A 21,908-nucleotide genomic window follows, 5' to 3' on the forward strand; every position below is an offset into this window, starting at 1 on the left:
CATGATGTGGATAGAAATCAATTAAGAGTAATTAAAACATGTATAGCGACATAGATGCCCAAACATTTACAGCCACTAAAAATGAATTCATAAAAAAACAGACAAGACACAATCGTTACTCTATCATTAATTTATTTAAAAACAAAATCTAATAATGCCAATTGTGCTTTGCTCGGAGAAAGCAAGAACAAAAAAAAGTGACACTTTGATTTTTTTTTTTTTTTTTTTTTTTTTTAGTAGCTGGTGATTGTTCTTCTTCTAGTAGCGACAAGTTCTCTGCTCTTGTGTTGTTGTTGTTTTTACAATTACAATCTACAGTGTTCTTTTGGATTCCCACACAAAATAATCCTCAACATGCACAAAAACAGAACAAATAAAAACACAACCAAAGAACACTACGGCGTATTAAAAAAAAGGCACCTGCTCCTCCTCAGACACAGGCTCTGTTGTTTTTTAATCCTACAAAGTTACATAGTTGTAGAGGGAGGTTGTTAATGCAGCTTCAGTAGCAACGAGTCTCAACAGCAATCCAGTTCACACAGACTGTGTGTGTGTGTGTGTGTGTGTGTGTGTGTGTGTGTGTGTGTGTGTGTGTGTGTGTGTGTGTGTGTGTGTGTGTGTGTGTGTGTGTGTGTACCGACTCCATCGAGGACTCTCGTATCACACTGACCTTTTTCGGGGACAGATGAGATACATTCAAAGAGGTAAACAAAAATTCAACAACCATCTCTCTCTGCAACACAACTGTAAGATACAATTCTCAGGTTAAGTGGAGTTCACATTGAAATGTCGATGATTCAAGGCGACCAGAGGAAACATGCAGTACAGTACGTAGAGTGTGTGTGTGTGTGTGTGTGTGTGTGTGTGTGTGTGGGGGGGGGGGGGGGGCTCAGAAATGTTCTCACATTTAAACGACGTACGTTTCTGTTCTTCAACATGCTGCGGGCGATCGAGTCCGTCTCAGGGTTACTTTGTACATTTGAAAAACTGCACGAAAATATGCAGCTTTTTATATTATTAAATTAAGCAATATGTTGACAAAAAAAAAAAAGAAGCATTTTAAGTTAATCGTAACAAGCAGTGTCGTTGATCGCCGTCAACAAGTTTTTCAGTATAAATATTAATTTAAATGTTTCCCACCAGACAGCCGACGCCCGTTTACTTTTTATTGCCCCGACAGATGAAGAATGTTGATTTCTGAACATTCACGTCGTCTTCTTCACATTATCAACCTGAGGAAATGTTGTCGGCATCTCCTCTTAATACGCCAGAACGTGTATCGCACTTTTCTTCACCCTTTCCCAAAACACATTCCGTCTATCAGCCGGTGTTCACTTCTACACCAACGTGAGCTTCACATTTACGTTCACCGCTAACGGTCTTTAAATAACACGCATAAGAACAGGCCTAAATATGGAGTCGTGTTATCTTGCAGTAAAAATTTAAAAAATGGTAAATGTTAAGCAGCTAAATGCACAAAAACTGCAGTAAGATTTCACTATCAGGTTGGAATTTTTTTGTCTTTTTTTTTTTGTCTGCTTTTGATTTTCATGATTAATATTCTGTTGTTACTTCCAACCCGTCTGACACCATTGTGTTTTTACGTGTGCGTGTAATCATCAGCGCTCAGTGTGTTTCTAGAACCCGTTCAGACGCGGTGGAGCTGAACCAAGAAACATAAAGAATAGATGAACGACTATTATTTCATTTTCAGTAATCTGCATTTTAAAAGTATACAAAAAGGAGAAAAGACGTCCTCTCCTCTTTTTTTCCCAGCAGTGCACCAGAGACAATATCTTCCAAACACGTATCTTTTGTTTTTTACGGACTACACAGTGGATATGTACCATTCTTTTTGTTTTAAACCACACTATGCAGATCCTTGCTCTCTCAGCGGTTATGAAGCGTGTTCATAATATAGGACATAAAAAGTGGCGGTGAACCCAAATCTCTGCTTTCCCTGAAAGGCATGACTGCAGAGTGTCTGAGCTCGTTGCGTTTGAGCCTCAGTGGATGCGATGGCTGCTGTCCAGTACTCCAGGTGCTCTGCTGTGTGACATTGAGCAACAGGTGATGAAGCCGTTAACGCAACCGGATCAAAGCTACTTTCCATGAGGAAAACGTGTGACTGAATGCACTGAACTGTGATTTTAGGCTTCAGGTACATGAGCTGATCTGCTGCTTATATCTCTGATATCTTAAACCAGCAGCGGTGGAGTATAACTGATCAAAGCGGTCTAAATGTCGAGATCTAATCCTCCTTAGAATTTAGCAAATGAATATTTGGATATGTATTTTGCAGGGACAAATCTTTCCATCTAATGTTGCTACGTCATTAACGTCGATGACGCCAGAGTGCGTGTATTCAAATGACAGACTCTGGCTCTTGTACAGGGATTTGTTTTCACAATTAGCCTTTCATCAAACTACATTATGACACGTTTCCTACTGTGTGACGGTGGAGCGCACTGGAGAGAATACAGCAGCTTCACAAACAAAGCAGAGTTAACATAAAAATGCCTTTGCCGTTCGTGTTTACCATTACTCTCTATGCATATTTTTGTTCTGTTTACTTGAACAGACAAAAAGGCAGCTTGCTTTGTTCGCATTTGCTGTAAAAGTGATTCTTATTTACTAACCTGCTCGAGTATATTCTCCAGTTAAGTTTAAAAGTTTTGATCATATTAAAACCTCATGACTTCACTGGCAAAGTTCACAAAGAGAGGACGATCCCCTAGAGGCACCTCTTCAAAGAACAACACGTGTTGTTGTTGTTGTTGTTGTTGTTATCAGCTGCACAGTTCTACGACAGGAAGTCAGAGACTGGAACAAAAAAAAAAAAAAAAAAAGGGGAAGACTGGCGTCAAGTCTCTTCCGGCTAACGGCTAACAGTTAGCGGCTGTTACATGAAGGCACTTCCTGGTAAAGCTTTCCACAGAGTAGCACCTGGGATTGTTTAGAAGTAACCAGTAGAAGCCCTTTAATGGAAGGAGCCTTGGGGTCTGAGCTGGGCTGAAAGGTGTGTCGGTCACAGCAGGGTGAAACCCAAGATGTACTGCAGGAGCTTGTTCCGATTGGCCTGAGGTAGAAAGGTGCTGCTCAGCTCCAGGGTCGTCACCTGGTTCTCTCGTCTCTGCTTCAGGACCTGCAGGAACAACACAAGGAGAGCTCAACTCCAGTCGGGGGAACCCTGAACCCTACTTCATTTCAATAACTGTAAATCAACATATCATGTGTTCATAAACATCCTCTTACCCCGAGCTCTTTGAATGTCTTCACTGTGTTCTTAACCAGGTAATGAGTTGCACTTTCACCTGGAAAAAAACACAATATTGAACTAGTTAATTCATAGTTTTCTGAGATATAAGATAAATTATGATTTTTCTGTATATAATAATCAGATAAAACATGGAGTAATTACGGAGGGCCCTTTATTTGTTTATTCCAAGTTCAAACTACGCCTGGATGATGAATTTTAAATAAAGTTCAGCATGTGGGGAAATCTTGCAGCACTACCGTAAGCAGCCACTCCTCTCTCCGTGCGGGTGAGCAGGTATCTGAAGAGCCTCTGGGTGTACTCGGACTCGGCCATCGGCTGACTCAGACTGTGGACAAAGATCGCGGCGCCGCTGTAGGCCTCCAGCACCGGGCTGACGAGTCGCTGTAGGAAGACGAAGAACTCCTGGTGCTCTGCGGAAACGCTCACCTAAAAAAAAAAAAAAAAAAACGAAAGTCAACGACTCAAAGTGTTAGAACTTGAATCCGGGTCTAGATGTCGGTGGTTCTTTTGAGATAAGCATCACTAAAGCGGACCTTTAGGTAGCGATCTCTCTGCTCCTCTCCGAAGTCGCTGTCCTCGTCCTCCTCGTCGCTCCTCCAGGAAAGGGGCTCTGGGAACTTTTTGGGCCACGGTTCCTCTGTGGGACTGGGACTCAGTTCTTCCTGGTCCTCCTGTCAAACACACACACACACATACACACAAATGACAGTAGACCGTCTTACACGTACAGAAATAAATTATAGTCAACCAACGCTTCCCGAGACGTTCGTCATTCGTTCAGTGTTAGTCGCAGTGGTTACGTGGTGAGGCTTGCATCTGAAAACTGACCTCTGCTACGTAGAGAACTCCGTACTGGATCAGCCGGGACACTGCGTCATGAAAGACCTGGTAAATAGTCTGACAGGGCTGTGAGACAGACAGGGAGAGGCACTGTGAAACACGCAAGGAGCCATGAGGAGTCTCATCTACAATCCCTTTGAATGTGCAGGACTTACCGGTGCCACCGACACCTCATTGATGAGAAAGTGGGAGAGCCCGGCGGCCTTGCGGATGAGTCTCTCCTGGCTGAGAGGGAGGCTGCTGGGACCGTCGGGCGGTTGATCGGACTCCGATTCCGCGACCAGCTCTCGCTGCAGTGACAGGATGCTGCAGGCTGGAGACACATCATGAGGTCAACATCAAGGCCCGGGAAAACAAGCGTCCGACTAATGAAATCGGTTGAACGTCGCCGGCAAACGCAACCTCTCGGCTCAACGTACCGATGATCGCGTCAGAAATGAAGACGTGGAAAAGGCCGTTGCTGTAAAAGTTGAGCTCAAAAAGCGCCGGTACAGTTTGGCTGGGCGCGATGGTGAACTCCCCGTTGCGATTCGCACTGCTGGTCACATTGACGCAGTTTCCCAGCAGGTGGAGGGCACGCATGACCACGTCCTCCGAGTTCCCCGAAAAGCCCAGGTCAAAGTCCCGCGACAGGATCTCCTCCTTCATGTTGAAGAAGTCTTCCACCAGCTTGGACAGCACCACCCCCTGGAGCAGAGAGCAAGTAAACACGACAAGCTCAAAACCCACTTACACCGGTGTGCCTGCAGAGGGCAGCGGCTCACCGCTAAAGTACAGAAGAGCGAGATCTCCTAACAGAGAGGGGGGCATTCATCGCTCCCATGCAGAGGTATGTGACATTTGGATCACCTTGGTGGAAGAGAGGATGATGGGTAAGAACCGAGAGGAGACGTACCTGTCTGTGTCTGTAGAGCAGCAGACAGGCTACAATGTGGGTGGACATGATCGCTGATGACTTATTAGCCGCTGTGAGAGAAGACATAAAGAGGTCGTGATGAGAACACACAACAGACAAATGTACTAATGTCATTCATAAATATGATTTTTTTTTATTCTTAAGATAAAAAAAACAGACGCTACGCTGTTAACTATCTGACATAAAGAGTGTGTGTGTGTGTGTGTGTGTGTGTGTGTGTGTGTGTGTGTGTGTGTGTGTGTGTGTGTGTGTGTGTGTGTGTGTGTGTGTGTGTGTGTGCGCACATGGACGAGGACGAGGGGTTACTAGTGGTCATTTTGAGCACGGCTCAGGTTTAGGGGTGTAAAGCATGTGTGAGCAGTGGTACTGCATTCCTCCCCTCCTCTGCCTCTCTCTTTCCTCCCCTTCGTCCTATTGGCTGAAAACAACATGCCATCCAGCTGGAGGCTCTGTGATTGGCTGAGAGCGAAACACAAACGGGCCTGGCGTAGGAGAATGCAGTTGAATGAGCTGGGGAGAACCGGTTTCTGTGGTGCTACTACCCCCGCGGTAAAAAAAAAAGAAGAAGAAAAAAAAAAAGCCCAGAGTGATGTGAAGCGGATGGACTGATGCTGGTGCTGCTTTGGATTTCAATTAATGGAGGCAGCATGATGGATAGTGGTTCACGTGTGCAGCCTTAGCTCCAGCAAGCAGGTGCACTCTTAACACAGGGTGGAAAGGAGAAGAAGAAGAAGAAGAAGAAGAAGAAGAAGAAGAAGAAGAAGAAGAAGAAGAAGACGACATGTGCTCCAGTATTTTAAAGAAATGAGATGTGATTACATTACGTTAGTTATCAAACCGGGGAGTCTTGGTGGTCAGATGACGATCCTTAAAGTAACAGGGCTACAGCTATGGTGTGGTGAATCCAGTGGAGGAGGAGGAGGAGGAGGAGGAGGTTGTGAGTGTCTTACTGAAGAGGACGTGCTTGGCGAGGTTGTTAATAAGTTGTCGTCTTAAAATGTCGTTGGGCAGCTCTCGGTTCAGCTGCTCCTCTTCCTGTCCCTCGAACAGCTGAGCGTCAGGTCTGGAAGAACAACAACAACAACAACAACAACTCAACTTATAAATATAAAAGATGGAACGTTGTCTTGTAATGTCAGCTTGATATAGTATGCATATACACCAGTTCATTTACACAAATGTGTTTACTTCTCCGTCATTAAATATGTGTTTATAATACGTTACCAATACAAGTGTTGATATAACATTTAGAGGATTAGTTTAGACGTGACTGTGAGTAGAAAGGCTTTATGCTGCAAACAAACGGCCCCTTGTGCTTTGAATAAACACTAATCTGAAGTGAAATAAGCTTAATATCCGCTACCCTCCTGAACATGTGGTTCCTGCAGAGTCGCTGCACGTCTATCCAAGGAAAAGGCTGCTACTCAGCATGTGGGTCTTACTGTACGTGCTGTAGGGCACTTCTTCTGAAGTACTGTTTGTGTTTTCAACTAGTTCTGAACTTGTGACTCCAGACCAGCTGGGATGGAGCGCTGCGGTCTTTGTTGACGTACTGTACGACTCCATCGCTTTCATTTAAAAAAAAACAACAAACAAACAAAAAAAACAAGGGACAGCGCTGAGCTGAAGGGACAGATGTCCGATAACAGACCAGTGCTGTGAAGCAGCAGGAGGGAGACGTCAAGCTAGCTGAGACGCGAGGGTTCGTAGTATTACAGGTGGGAATGTGGGTCAGCTGGTTTGTGGTCAGAGGAGTATATAACTGAGTGTGTGTGTGTGTGTGTGTGTGTGTGTGTGCCCTTACTGTGCAGAAATAATGATGGGCATCAAGGTGTGCTCCAGGGACACCGACGGTGGAATATGGCGGCTTCTCTGGGAGTCCAGGTACTCCTGCATCAGACACACAAGACAGAAAATCCAGCTGAAACTTTCTGTAAGCCACACTCTAATATGTTGAGAAACACAAAAGACTGAAGCGGTCTCTAGTTATAGCTCCACAGCAGCTGCAGTTCTTTCAGTCACCTTTAGGGAGAAGGGCTGGTTGAAGTCGACTCGGACGCAACCGTAGTTCTTCCTCAGCATCCTGAACACTCCGCACGCTATTCCCCACAAGCTCTCATTCTGCTTAGGTTTGCCCTGGTGGGAAGAAGAAGAATGAGATCAGAAGGTTAAATGTAGACAACAACATGTTCTAGTTGTCCCACTGCTACCCACCGATTACGAGAACATCCATCCCGTTTCTTTGAATCACACACACACACAAAACGACAGACGTTCCACCGGGCGCTTACCAGCTGCTCGCTATTGTAGTTGCCTTCAAGAATGCGATCGTAGGAGATGCCAACTGGAACCACCAGCACGTCTGGGATCGACCCGGTGCACATCGTGTCCACCACGATGGACAGCATGCCAGCACGCGCTGTAGACGGCTTACCGCTGCGGGAGCGGGTACCCTCCAGGTAGACCTCCAAAAACTGATGCTGACGCAACAACTCCTCCGTGTACTGAAGGAAGATTGATGAAACGGGGGGAGGGAGAGAGAGAGAGAGAGAGAGAGGGAGAGAGAGAGAGGAGATGTTCCAGTGAGAATGGTGGGATGAAGATGAACGGTTAAAGAGGCGACGCTCGATGTCAAAAAGTGAGACAAATGTGCATCCTCTGTGTGTAAAGGTCATAATGCTTTTGATGGAAATGCAATTTGCTGTGACAGTTTTTTTTTGGACATTCTGTACAACGTTGACTCCATTACAAGGTGGAAGACGAGTCAAGTGAGCGCTGTGAAGCAGCCTGAATACGTGTTAGAAGTGGGTGGTGGTCGCCAACAGTTTGACCCTCCCCAAAACACACACACACACTCACACTCACACACACACACACACACACACACACACACACACACACACACACACACACACACACACACCGCAGGGAACTGAGCACATGCCAAGGCAACCATTTTGAGTAACAGTATCCACCAGAGTACAGTATGTGAACAGCTGTCTCTCGCTGCGTGGACACTTCTGAGAGGACAAGCTTTGTTCTGAAATCGACTCGGTCCTTTTCACAGCTAAAGGCCAGACGTCCAGGTCCCAAATTTCGAGCGACACGCGGCTTTAACCGTTATGAACCTCTGCCTGCCTGTGACGGAGTTAGATTACATTTAACTGGCATGCCAGATTAACATTCCTCTGTTTGTAAACTCTGGTGATGTGTTGTGTGCTATCGGAGATAAAATGTAGGTCATGCTTTAGAGTCACGTCTTAAGCTGATACCGCTTATCTTATGGGCACAATACACCGCCTGTGTTGCTTTCAAGACTCACAGCAAACTCCAAACATGCACATTAGCAGCAAGTCCCAACTATGAAACTGGCACAATTAAGTGAATCCACTGAAGCAGCTTAGCCGTTTTTAAGGACGTTAGTTCTACTTCAGGTTCTCTCATTAGCAAAAGCTATTGATCCACATTATCCAAATGCTAGACCTGAACAAAGAAGGTTCAGATTCCAGTTTTAATCAGGCTCTAATTGACATTCAGGCTTTTGAGATGTTGATTTTTAGAAATACATTCCTACCAGCGACTCACGCTGCTCTCTAAACATCGAGGCGTCCGTACGACAGCGTACGAGCTGGATCTACGTCAGCGAAGTGAAGAACAGCAGCAGAACTCATCTTTGCTTCACAGCAGAAGTTGTAGAGAAGTCTTAAGTTACACGATTAAAGGATAGCAGTAGTGTCTGAGGAACTTATTTAAAAGGAGACCGATTGTACATTTGAAGCTTTGATTAAGGTTTCCGAAAGAAGCTTTGAATCGCCATATTTTATGACGTCGTAAAGTGTTAAACGTCATCAAATATGGATTAAAGCAGAATATTCTGTTGGATAAAAACATGTTGTGAATTTAGGAAATTATTTATTTTATTTTTAAAACATTTTTACTTTTGTCTCTGGAGTTAATGGAAGTGTTTAGATCACACAGGTCCTATAAAGCCACCACTGCAATTTGGGAACATTTGGGGAAAAAAAATGTTTTTGATTCAGACTTTGAATATCAGCATTATGAATGAATCTTCAAAACTTCAAACTGTTCAGTCCTACAGAGAGAGAGCATGAGCTAACATGAGCTAACATGAGCTAACATGCGCTAACATGAGCTAACATGAGCTAACATGAGCTAACATGCGCTAACATGAGCCAACATGAGCCAACATGAGCCAACATGCGCTAACATGAGCCAACATGAGCTAACATGCGCCAACATGCGCTAACATGAGCTAACATGAGCTAACATGCGCTAACATGAGCCAACATGTGCTAACATTAGCTAACATGACCAACATGAGCTAACATGCGCTAACATGAGCCAACATGTGCTAACATGAGCTAACATGAGCTAACATGAGCTAACATGAGCCAACATGTGCTAACATGAGCTAACATGAGCTAACATGCGCTAATATGAGCCAACATGAGCTAACATGAGCTAACATGCGCTAATATGAGCCAACATGTGCTAACATTAGCTAACATGACCAACATGAGCTAACATGCGCTAACATGAGCTAACATGAGCCAACATGTGCTAACATGAGCTAACATGAGCTAACATGCGCTAATATGAGCTAACATGTGGTAACATGAGCCAACATGTGGTAACATTATGTAACAAAAGCTTTTAAGTGTCTCCGCCCATCACTCAGGAATGAAAAGAGCACACAGAGCAGAAAAGCATGAAGACAGTATGCAGTTATATCATAAAAAATGACAACACACACACACACACACACACACACACACACACACACACACACACACACACACACACACACACACACACACACACACACACACACACACACACACACACACACACACACACACACGATAACCAACCTGTACTGTAGAAGACAAACAGGCTCTTGGGACTTACTGCATGTAAGAGTGATCTGTACAAAACGTCCTTCTTTCCGTTCCCCGTTTCCTCCATTTTCCGGCGTATGAAAAATCCTCCAAGTTTACGGATAAGCGTGCTGAGAAGAAAAGAAGGTTTGATCACGAGGCTTTCCACGCCGAGCTTTCTACAAGGGCAGCAGCAGTGTCCTTATCAGTATCAGTAGAGTCCAGTAATTGCAACAGGCCAATAATTTAGATCATGGCGTAACCGTGACTAGATAGTATAATTGAATTATCTTTACAACATGTGATTATTGGGAGTATTGTTGACATGGAACTACGGCCTTTACTTCTAGTCTTCTACACCCATCGGTTGTGTTTACCGCTTCTTTAAAAACAGTTTTCACTTCTTCATTTCCTTAATGCTTCCTCGTTCCTGTTCTCAGTAAACATGGCCAGGTTGGTACTTTTGGGGTTCTATATCATAAGCACCTATGACCTTTAGAACATCTGTTTTGGAATCTCAAATATCATTTGAAACAGGTTATAATAACACAAGTTCACCTCCTTTAGTCAGCCTGGCTTCCCTGATATCAATGTTCCCTCAATGTAAAAATCAGTGTCGTCGGTTTTAGTTTTAATTCCTCTCTGATCCATTTCCAAGGAATTCCCTTTTGTCTTGTATCAAACTGATCTCTGTGAACACACACACACACACACACACACACACACACACACACACACACACACACACACACACACACACACACACACACACACACACACCTACCTTCCTGATCAAACTAGACGTGAGGCTTCGTGGGCCTCTTACCTGAGGATGGGAATGCTGAGGTTGTTTCCAGCAGCGATGTGAGGGGCTTTGATGTTGTGACAGAACAGGATCAAGGTGATGAGCAGGTAGTCGATGTGCGATTTGTGAACAGGGAGGAAGACCATTGGCACATTTTGCTGTAAAGACGAGACGTAGATCATTTTTAAACAAACACGTTTCTCAGTGCAGATGGAACACAACTCCAGTGACAGTAGTTCATTATATTCGTGTGTGTGTGTGTGTGTGTGTGTGTGTGTAGTTTCTGCTGACCTCAGTAGCAGCTTTCTTGACCATTTCCAGCTGACCCTTGTGGATCTGGATGCTCCAGAAGAAACCATTAAAGAGCCTCAGGAGGACCCACCCCGTCAGCCTGGATAACAAGACAAAGAGTGAGAAGATGTGGAACAGGATCAAAGAGCCCGAAAACTTGAGCCGTAGCAGAATCGAGTCTATTTCAGTGTAGCGTGACATCATGTGAGGTGCGTAGCCTCGCACGTAGAGCGCACTTTACTACGGTTTGGTCAATGTGTAACAATCTACAGCATGTACCTGATGAAGGCCGGTGAAATGTTGGCCACCATCTCCTGAAGGAAGGCCCTGGCTTTCTGCTTCACTTTACTGATTGCTTTGTGCTCCTGGCCCGGCTGGCTGGCCGCAGCGTCCAAATCCGTGGCTACCTCCACGATAGAGCTCTCCACCCTGCCACGCGCCACATCAAACATAAAAAATGTAGTTTTTATTCCAACAGGGGGCGCTACACGCTGCTCATGCTCAGTCGCACATCGACGGCAAGCTTCCAACAAAATGCGTCGCGTCGCGCGTCGGCCGTCACCTGCTGTTGTTGAGCACGTTGTCCACCACGTTCCTGGTGAACATGTCCTTGTTGACGTCTCGCTCCATGACAAACAGGACGTAGCTCAGCCTGCGCGCCAGCCATCCCCGCTGTCTGCATCAAGACACATGAACACACCGATGTGCACACAGAAACATGTACGGAAGAGAGCATACGATGGATGATAAACTGGCAGCGTTGGCTGGATGTATACACACACACACACACACACACACACACACACACACACACACACACACACACACACACACACACACACACACACACACACACACACACACACACACACACACACCGTTCTTACAGTTTATTCTACTTTGCTGAGCTTATGAATGACAAAACACAGATGGTGTCTGACAAAACTAACAGCGCCACCTTGTCCATATTGACTTCAGCCCATATTGGCTCTGGGACGCTAATGCAATGCCGAATAAATACAATAAAAAGAATATAAACTTATTTCTGTGCTATTTGGAGCATGACGGCAATCGGCAATGGTTGAAAAAGCAAATGATTTACACCAAAGCTCATATTCACACTGCTTGAGCTTTTAAGACGTCTTACTGATCCAGTGGCTTCATTCAGTCACTGGATGCATGCGTTCGGTGTCCGCTGACAAACATTTTAAATTATTCAACCGTCTACCTTTCCGCCGTTTCACAGATCGGCCCTCTCGACTTAAAGCCCTTTATTGATTGTGCCGTACGGGAGGAGTTAGAGCTCTTGCTGCAATTAAAATGGTCGTCAGAAGCCAAAACGGCCGAGTGGCTTCAGAAGTTGAATATGTTCCTCTCGCCTGGCCGACGGACCGCTCGGAGTAAAATACCGCAGAGAGAAGCGACGCCATAACGGAGTAGGTTCCGCTTTATTTACCTGGTGTGGGTCTCATTAATGTAGATGACGTTGCGAAGTCCCAGAGATGGAATACTGGGGTTGAACAGCTTCTCCTGGGACCAAGACAAGAAGGAATTATTATCGTGAGGAACACAGCGTCCGCACAACTAAGAGCCTTAAAGACAGCCGTGGGTCGCATGGAAGGTGCGTCGTATTTCATTCATCTTTGACGAGTACTTGGCTCGGACTGGAATCCGGGTGAGCGTCTTCACAGAGCTAAACAAGCTGGATGGATTTCTAGTGTCTTCAAACAGCCACGAGAACGTGTCTATGGCAGCAGCTGTACCCTGCGTGTTGATCGTTTCTCCTTTAGTTACAAACATTTACAATGATATGTAATTACCCAGCTCTGTGGCGTGCAGGAGTGACAGCAGCGGCCCACAAAGGGCCTCTTTCTGTTCAGCAGGCCCTCCTTCCACGTGCTGGCGACGCAGCGCAGGACCGAGGGGCTGGTGCTGCGGTCCTTTAAGAGACGTCCACACAGAGCAAGATCAAACAAGTGAGATCCGACAAGACGCGGAATGCCGATCCTGCTGCGCGACGGCATTGTGAAGATAAAAGTGACGGCGTGCGGGTTTTACCGAGTCGTCGTTGGGATGCTTCCAGCGGTTACACCACTGTTCTCCGTTGTTCACCTGCAGCAACAGACCGTCTGACAGCTCCATGTTCTCCGCCGTCCTGTTCTCTCTCTCCCTCCGGATCACACACCACTAGCTGGCAAGCTGCAAAGACACGAGGATATCGTTACATTTTTAATTATATTAATGCAGCTGTCACTCCTGGCAATACGCAAGTTTCCATTTCCCCAGAGTAAGAGCCTGTTAACTAACCTCACTTTAGGCAATATCGTAAGTCACAGATCATACTTCAATAGACCACACTTTACAAGAAACCACTGACACGCAGAAGGCAGAATATTACAGATTCAAAATACGTTGCAACCTGTGCCTCTGCTCGGCATGTTGTGCGCATCGGCACCGAGCAGGAAACAGGCATTACCAGCCTCGCTCCAACATAACCAGAGAAACTAGCTGTGCTTTAAAAAAAGACTAAACATGGGCCCTCCCAAAACGATGCATCACCTTTAACACCTGTTTGCTCCAGTTAGGCCAGAAGAGCAGAGAAATATCAGGGTTACATTGTTCCACTTGTATGAGGCGATACACGCCCAAAACACCTGAGACTGGAGGACCTACGGGGACCAACCAGGCAACAGTCACTAAAGAAAAAGCACATCTGAAACTGGATCCTCATTTAAAATAACACGCATCTACATCTAGTGTGTGCTTACTCAATATGACAAAGGGTTTCATCAGACCTATTTGTTGTGCACTGCACACCTGCTAGTATCTCTAAATAGCCTCTGAAGGTTTATAACAAGATTATTTACTTGGATAAAGGCTGTGCCCTTAGTGCACCTTTAACAGCTTTGGTCAGTACAGAAATGGCAAAAACTTGGAGAATGATAATCGCCAAAGAAAAGTCTTAAACTCTACAGCTTTAGCGACTTAAAGGAAGGGTTTGAATCAAAATGAACACAGGGAGAGACTATGTCTTAAGGGTTAAAAAGGGGAGGTAGTTTGTCTATTGTGTCTTAGATGCTGTGTGTTGGATATTGTGTGAGGATTAAAACACCGAACAACACTTTGTTTTTGTTAATGACCAAATCACACACACACACACACACACACACACACATATCGGTCTCATGCTACACCGGTCACTGCCTTGTTAAACCTTTCACTACAGTGGAGGTGTGCAGCGTCTGGGCCCCCAAATACAATGAAAAACTTTGAAGGTGAAATCTCTCTCTCTCTCTCTCTGCCGGTTGTTTTTTCCGCAATTGTTCATTTCGACAACAAAACACACAAGAGTGCACGTGAAGTCCAACGGCGTGGAGACACACGGACAAAGTACAAAGATTACAAAAGGTAATCAACAGAAAAACACCGCGGCCTCTGATCTGTTGTCACTTTATGAATAAGCGCTTTCACACTAAACATCGTACAGTTTGTGTGTAAGTTAAGGGACAGCTCCATCTTTCTGAGTAATACTAAGACTTCCTGCCTCGTTCATCAGTGGCCCTGTGAGCCATTATCTCGCTGTGGTGTGGTGGTGGTGGTGGTAGTAGTAGTAGTAGGTGACACGCACACTGATGAGGGTTTTCTTTTTTTCAAAAAGGGGGCCAATGTCCGACTTTGTCGGAATCGGACAAAGAAGTTGAAGAATGAGGAGCTTGGGCGGATTAGGTGACAGGTGAATGCAGCCAAGAATGAAAGAGCAGAGCAATAACGCTACAATGGAAAGAATCATCAACAATCGTCCAAATTATATTACAGTCATTTTTTTTTTTACATTACAGTTATTTATCAGACGCTTTTATCCAAAGCGACTTACAATTCAGTATCTATCTACACACTGTAGGCACAGCTACGGGAGACATTTTTGGGGTTAAGGGTCTTGCTCAAGGACATAATGACACGAGACTAGTAGAGCAGGAGCCAGGGATCGAACCGCCGACCCTCTGATTGAAAGGCGGCCCTGCTCTCCACTTAGCTCACCCCTATATCCCATCACGTGTCATATATATCACCTATCCTATATCCCATCAAGTGTGTCCGCGTGATGAGAATTGAGATATATATATATATATATATATATACATATATATACATATATATATATATATATATATATACATATATATATACATATATATATACATATATATATATATATATATATATATACATATATATATACATATATATATACATATATATATATATATATATATATATATATATATATATATATATATACATACATATATATACATACATATATATATATATATATATATATATATATATATATATATATATATATATATATATACACATACATACATACATACATACATATATATATATATATATATACATACATACATACATACATATATATATATATATATATACACACACACTACAATCTTATAATCACACTGACCTAGACATATACCAGCATTATCGTGGGAGACAGCCCATCTCCCAGCTGATCACACCCTATTTATCCTATGGAGGTCAAAACCCCCCTTTTTCATAAACACTGTACACGACGAGGTTAATCCTCCTCCACACATGCTCCAAGCTGTCCACCGTAAGCAGGTCAAACGGGAGAAGTCTCCAGTGTGACAGATGGGGGGGCTGTGCAGAGATAACTAGCAGGGCAGACAACAATGGCACACAGAACAGGGGCAGCCCGGTGTCTGGTTCCCGGCTACAAAGTAACGTTAAAATAAAAAATAAAAAATAAAAAAAACAAAAAAAACCGCCATGATTTGTGCAGTCTCAGCCACCGTCTTTTGGCGATTTTGCATCGCATGCTGCCGAGCCTCACGTGGCCAACCTGACGTTAGGGTTTAAAGGAATAAATGTAGTTTACGGACGATACGTTCATGAGAGATTACATTATATTGTGTGACCGAAGAAGACACAAGGTTGGATGTAAAAAAATATATATATATAAATATATATCCGAAATCCTCTTGAACTCAATGTCAATGTAAAGTTAACCGGCTGACGTCAGGTTATACCACTTAAAATCGGCTTAAATGTAACGTAGCATTAGCCGGTCAAGCTAAGCTAATGGTACAACGCAGTTGTTTCCATGACAATACGGCAGAGGGTTACTTAGCACCAACCGTTAGCCCGTTAGCCAGGCTCGCGAGGACGACAATCTCTGCCTTACCTTGAATGTTGTGTTACGCTGACTCATATCTCAAAAATAAAAAAAACTCGTCGACAAAAATATCTGCAGCCAAGCCCGTTTTTTTGGTTTCCTCGGTGCCTTTGTGTTCTCCCTACAGGAGCTCCTCCACTCTCTCCTTCACCAGGACTGGCACGGCACAGCACGGCACGGCACGGCTCTGACAGACAGAAATGTGTCACAGAGAGGAAGGAGCGCTGTTATTTCACTTACAGCGGCGACCTGCCAGAGGTGTAGTTCTGTCCGCAGCCAGGAGGGGGCAGCACGGCGCCAATGTAATCACTATGCATTTTTTTCCCCCCACCATTCATTCATTTTATCAGCTGCAACCCATAAACTGCCTGCAAGCATAAATAATACAAACAGGCTTCGACCCTTCAAGTACTATACTATACTATACTACACTTTAAAAAACAAATTTAATTCCTCAAACAAAACAATAACACATAGTCAAGTACAGCAAATTACATTTACACAAAGAAAAAACGTTTTCGAAATTAGAGAAACATGGATGTAGCGCGCCCTCCAGTGGTTGGATGTTTAAAATACATTTTATTGGAGCGTACCACTTGGGCTATGATCAGGAGGGATCGATAAATGCACTTAGTGTCATTTCAAATGTATATTAACTATATATTTGACATTGAACGTCCCACTTTTAAAATAGCATCGGGAAAATTACTATAACTACCCAATATGTAGCTATATGTACGGTTTTCTGACAACTAGTTGTAGTTGGGTGACCCATGACGACATTTAAAATGGTACGGACTAGCTCGTCCTATTTCCTTCGTTTCTACCGAGCTAGTAGCAGCCATGAGGTAAGCAGGACATTTGACATTTAAATACGTGTTTGTATGCTAAGTAAACATTTAATGGAGTGGTTGGCTGCGTCATTTAAGACCAGTGGATAGACTGTATTGATGTTCAGCTATATGTAAAGTCTCTTATTTCTACCAGAATGCACGTAGCGTTAGCATGGGGCCTACGTTGGTGAGCTAAGTTAGCCGCATAACTACGACATGTTACTGAAACGCCACAGATCCTTAGCGGCTAATCAGCTGGCAACTGTGCAAGTATTTAGCGTCTATATCCATGTTATTCGAACTAGCTGATCAATGGCGTCAGTGAAATTTAAGTAAGCGAGCCAATACGACACATTTTAGGATCGCTCCTCTTCGCCTCTCGGTGGCGTGCAAGCGAGTGTCTGGCAGCTGATCAATTGGTGCACCTGGTTCGGTCAAGTGACTGTTCAATATGTTCTTAGGCTAAAAAATAAACTTCTCTCAATTTAAAAAAATTAGATGTAGTCGAATATTACCTGTTATGTCAGATGGATCTTTGTTTCATAAGCACGGTGACACGGATGCCTAACAGTACGTATTGTTAAATGCCAACTGGTGGTTTATGGTCCCTAAACAACATATTTACGGTAGAAGTACTTTATACCTTGATTTGGCAATTATGAGAATACTTGTGTTTTGTGTGTCTTGTTTGATTTTTTTTTTTTTTCTATTTGTAATCCAGGTTTAGAAAAGTTCAGTTTTGCTATCAGTAACAGGGTTAATAAAGTATTGAGTTATTAAATGAACACTTTCATGTTGTACGTTCAAATAGAAACTGTATTATACCTAAGGTGGCCTATTATTTCTCTGATTGATCATTTCAGTCAATTATTCAATGCTAAGAGTTGTTTTAGAGTTAAAATTCATAGATAATCATAAAGGCCCCTTTAGCGCTGTGTGTGTGTGTGTGTGTCTGATTTCCTGCAAAACTAACATGCCAGCATGCTCAGGCTCCAGAAGCGCTTGGCGTCCAGCGTTTTGCGCTGTGGCAAGAAGAAGGTGTGGTTGGACCCGAATGAGACCAATGAGATCGCCAACGCCAATTCTCGTGAGTGATTTGCTGTGCATCAGAGAGCTCTGTCTCTCCTCTCTCCGTGTGTGTGTGTGTGTGTGTGTGTGTGTGTGTGTGTGTGTGTGTGTGTGTGTGTGTGTGTGTGTGTGTGTGTGTGTGTGTGTGTGTGTGTGTGTGTGTGTGTGTGTGTGTGTGTGTGTGTGCGTGCGTGCGTGCGTGCGCGCGCGCAAGCTTCATAGGCCACCGTCTTTATTGCATTGTCTTTGCACCGCAGGCCAGCAGATCCGAAAACTGGTGAAGGATGGCCTGATCATCAGAAAGCCTGTGACGGTTCATTCTCGTGCCCGTTGCCGCAAGAACACATTGGCACGCCGCAAGGGACGTCACATGGGTTATGGTGAGTGACGTCCCTCTCCTTTTCCCTCATTTTGTTAGAATGCATCACTTTGATTTGATTTCCCAGAGTTTTGGTTGTTCTAGTAGCTGCTGCTTGGGGGACAAAATTAAATTATCACTTTTCCATGAAATTGTAAACCGTGTGGAACCCTGCAAATGGCAGTTGTTTGGTTTTGATATGAAGATGATTTGACACACTGCCATTTTATAGATTTCATGATAACGTATCATTCATTTCCTCCTGTCCAGGTAAGAGAAAGGGTACAGCCAACGCTCGTATGCCAGAGAAGCTAACATGGATGCGTCGCATGAGAATCCTGCGTCGTCTTCTTCGTCGCTACAGGGAGTCCAAGAAAATTGACAGGCACATGTAAGTGTGAATCTCGGCGCTCGCTGCTGGTGAATAAGCCAGCGTAGTTTGAACTCCTACTCCAGGAAGAGGCATCGTGCTTTTGAGACGCTCTGAGGTGTTTTTATTTCCGTTTCCTCCAGGTACCACAGTCTCTATCTGAGGGCCAAGGGTAACGTCTTCAAGAACAAACGCATCCTGATGGAGCACATCCACAAGCTGAAGGCAGATAAGGCTCGCAAGAAGCTGCTATGGTAAGTTGCTCTTTCTTTTGTGCAATGACACTTCTCTTCCATTTGCTCACGGTGTTACTGTCAACTAAAATTCTCCACCTTCTTCTACCCCCTCCAGTGACCAGGCTGAGGCTCGTCGCTCAAAGACGAAGGAGGCGCGCAAGCGCAGAGAGGAGCGTCTCTTGGCCAAAAAAGAAGAGATGATCAAGAACTTCGCCAAGGAGGAGGAATCTGCAAAGAAGTGAATTTAGATTGAAAGTTTTTCTCATCGGATTCTGCTTTTCTTGCTAATAAATTTGGATAAAAGAGTCATTGTCAGTTTGGTGATTATTGTATGCCGGTTTTGGAGCGAGTGATCACTACAAAGCAGTAATTGTTGTAAGATATCTTTATTTTTTTTCTCTCCAGAATGAGTTAATTCCTTGTGACTTCATCAGTCATAATTTATATCTGACCAAAATGAGGTTTAAGACGCCTTTTTCTTTATGTGGCCATCTATCTGTGTGATCCTCCAGCACTTCAAAGAGCTTTAGTGTGGTGATTGTGTTCATGTGGCTTAAGAAAAGACTGTTTGTGTCAGTGTTCTCAACAGTCCAGCAAGTGGCAGCAGAGCACCAGTAGTTCTCTTAACATCAGACATCTTCGTTCATTGCAATCAACCAGATGTTTAAAACACTAAAATATAAAGCAGATTAAATGGTGGCTCAAACCCCAGAGGCTGAATCGGTTTCATCAATATTAAATCACATTTTAGCTCAACACCAGCAGAATGCTGTCACTCAAAAATGGGCAGTTTCCAGACAAGAGTCAGTCATTAACTCAAATTTGTCATAGAAGCAAGTGATACACCTCATATCTTGATACAATCTTTACTGTACAAACCTCAAATACTCAGTTTATCTGTTTCCTGCTCTTGGTTGGTCATTTATACAACTGTAGTGGCCATTTGTCAAAAACAAACATAAATCAAAGGGCCACTGATGCACCATGGGTTTGTGGTTTACGCAGGAGAAAAAGTTAATTGTCTGTACAGGATTCTGTTTCTCATGATTTATTTAACCAAATAATGCCTCTCCTCCTCTGGTATAAAAAAACATAGGCCCACCCCAGTGCATGCTGGTCCTGTACCTGCCTACTCCTATATATATATATAACCGCAGGTGCCCACAATGTTACCCAGTTCATAAACCAACACAAAACATAAGTATACTAAACAACAAATTAAACTAAAGAAATGGCTATCAAAAGAAAAAGCTACCTAAATATATATTTAAAATCTAACCTAACTAAGCAAACATCTAGAATAATTAAACTACTCATGAATAAAATAACTAAACACGAACATCAAATTAATAGCTCCTACATAATTGATTGAACAAAGAGTGCTGCAGCATTGTTCATGCATGATGTGTCGAACAGGCTGCTTCTCTTTTTTAAATGCCTCCACACATTCTAGGTCCTCCTCTGCCTGTGTGTGTGTTTGGTTGCCAGTCTTAATGTGTCGGTGATGCATTTCATCCGTGACTGATGAATTTACAACTAACTGTGTGAGCAATCACTTTCAGTCACTTTGAATTCAGCTCCGTTTGATTGCAGTTGACATTCAGAGAGGTGAAGAACAAACTTTTGACTTCTCAGTGTGGACGATTGGATACCGCTGATTGTTCATATAGATGAACCCAAACAAGCAAGTCACAAAGTCACAAACTGAATCACACCTTCGTCCAAACGTTGGCCATGCTCCAGCTTACAACCGCCGACAGCCATCAAGGCATTCTTACTGCTCAGGCCTTGATGGATTCCTTCTTGCTTGCTCCCTTGAGGAGAAGTGACTGAAGTGTTTGCAGACGCAGCAGTCGCTAACCAGGACCGACAGGCAGCTGAGTCCGTCTGTGTTTGTGAGAATGAACTCGGGGATGCTCCTCAGGTGGATTCAAAGCAGATGTTATTCAGCAGGATGTGTGTGGCACCGGTGTTTGACTTTGAATTCATTTTTGCTATGGATGGAAGGATATACCAATGACGTGCTATAGTCGGGAATCTAGAAATTAATAATTCACAACGTTTTAGGCTTTTGGACTAAGACCTCAAGGGTTGAACCTCATACATTTTCTCCCACAACTTGCCCCGGAGAGTTGACGTCCTGCTCACTGGCAGGAAGTTTAACTTTGTTTTAAATCTGGTTTGTATTATCCTCTGTTCTTATCATGCACCATCACGCATAAACAATGAGACACCCGAGCTCTAGAGGCTGCAGTGAAAACACCTCATGTTTAAAAGGCCTTGAGGAGCTGGAATGAAAGATTACACAGCATAATGCAGCTGCTTACCTTGGTATTCTGATCCTCCATGGTTTAACCATAGGTTTACTAAAATTGCTACCTTAACCATAGGTTTACTAAAATGCTCAGACAGACAGACACAGAACCAACAATTCAAAAATAAATGTGAGATCTCCAGAAAGAAGCCATAGGGATTGCTAACGGAGGAAGCGGGCTTTGTGCAGCGAGGCCATTTTGTAGCTCAGTTAATGTATTTCTTCATTACCAGGAGGCACTCCTACTTCATGAAGCGTGAGCCTTAATGAGATTAGATAAGGAGAGGAATACGAGATGAAACGAAGCAGCGCTCTTTATTACGGTTGGCCTTCAACCCAGGCAAAACAAACGGAGAACACTAAAGAGTTCAGATCTTTAAAAACATTTGAGATTAGAAGATTAAAGTAATGAAAGGTTCTTTTTTTAAATATAAAAACAGTTAATACGTCAAATCTTTACCCAGCGCTTGGCAGTTTG

The 21,908-nt window shown here is 43.8% G+C and overlaps 2 protein-coding genes across 3 annotated transcripts; one reads left to right on the plus strand and one right to left on the minus strand.

Moving 5' to 3' along the window:
• Positions 1-115: 115 nt before the first annotated feature.
• gpam (glycerol-3-phosphate acyltransferase, mitochondrial) lies at positions 116-16,461 on the minus strand. Its single transcript, XM_068729231.1, has 21 exons — positions 16,261-16,461; positions 13,089-13,229; positions 12,851-12,970; positions 12,487-12,560; positions 11,593-11,706; positions 11,310-11,459; positions 11,031-11,130; positions 10,761-10,897; positions 9,966-10,065; positions 7,328-7,540; positions 7,059-7,172; positions 6,841-6,926; positions 5,987-6,099; positions 5,016-5,086; positions 4,540-4,807; positions 4,276-4,433; positions 4,109-4,186; positions 3,814-3,951; positions 3,517-3,706; positions 3,256-3,314; positions 116-3,145 (listed from the first exon to the last, which is right to left on the minus strand). Exons 2-21 carry the CDS (start codon positions 13,170-13,172, stop codon positions 3,029-3,031), a joined length of 2,484 nt encoding a protein of 827 aa, XP_068585332.1. The 5' UTR covers positions 13,173-13,229; positions 16,261-16,461; the 3' UTR covers positions 116-3,028.
• A 591-nt stretch (positions 16,462-17,052) lies between these two features.
• LOC137886712 (large ribosomal subunit protein eL19) lies at positions 17,053-19,421 on the plus strand. Of its 2 annotated transcripts, XM_068729289.1 has the most exons (6): positions 17,053-17,099; positions 18,074-18,171; positions 18,410-18,532; positions 18,781-18,901; positions 19,024-19,134; positions 19,232-19,421. In XM_068729289.1, exons 1-6 carry the CDS (start codon positions 17,095-17,097, stop codon positions 19,356-19,358), a joined length of 585 nt encoding a protein of 194 aa, XP_068585390.1. In that variant the 5' UTR covers positions 17,053-17,094; the 3' UTR covers positions 19,359-19,421. The 2 variants fall into 2 exon arrangements, with proteins under 2 accessions (XP_068585390.1, XP_068585389.1); XM_068729288.1 differs by lacking the exon at positions 17,053-17,099 and having other exon boundaries at positions 18,066-18,171.
• The last annotated feature ends 2,487 nt before the right edge of the window (positions 19,422-21,908 follow it).

This window comes from Cebidichthys violaceus, unplaced genomic scaffold (genome assembly GCF_023349555.1).
Source record: "Cebidichthys violaceus isolate CVI_PGR_0920_01 unplaced genomic scaffold, fCebVio1.0.p SCAF_45, whole genome shotgun sequence".
Classification (NCBI taxonomy): Eukaryota; Metazoa; Chordata; class Actinopteri; order Perciformes; family Stichaeidae; genus Cebidichthys; species Cebidichthys violaceus.

Coding starts and splice junctions, on each gene's coding strand:
- gpam (XM_068729231.1), bottom strand. CDS start 13,172: ATGGAGCTGTCAGACGGTCTGTTGCTGCAGGTGAACAACGGAGAACAG. Junction 10,898..11,030: donor TCAAGAAAGCTGCTACTGAG/GTCAGCAGAAAC, acceptor TCGTCTTTACAG/CAAAATGTGCCAATGGTCTT. Junction 3,146..3,255: donor AGACATTCAAAGAGCTCGGG/GTAAGAGGATGT, acceptor TTGTTCCTGCAG/GTCCTGAAGCAGAGACGAGA.
- LOC137886712 (XM_068729288.1), top strand. CDS start 18,066: ATGCTCAGGCTCCAGAAGCGCTTGGCGTCCAGCGTTTTGCGCTGTGGC. Junction 18,172..18,409: donor GATCGCCAACGCCAATTCTC/GTGAGTGATTTG, acceptor TTTGCACCGCAG/GCCAGCAGATCCGAAAACTG. Junction 18,533..18,780: donor GGGACGTCACATGGGTTATG/GTGAGTGACGTC, acceptor CCTCCTGTCCAG/GTAAGAGAAAGGGTACAGCC.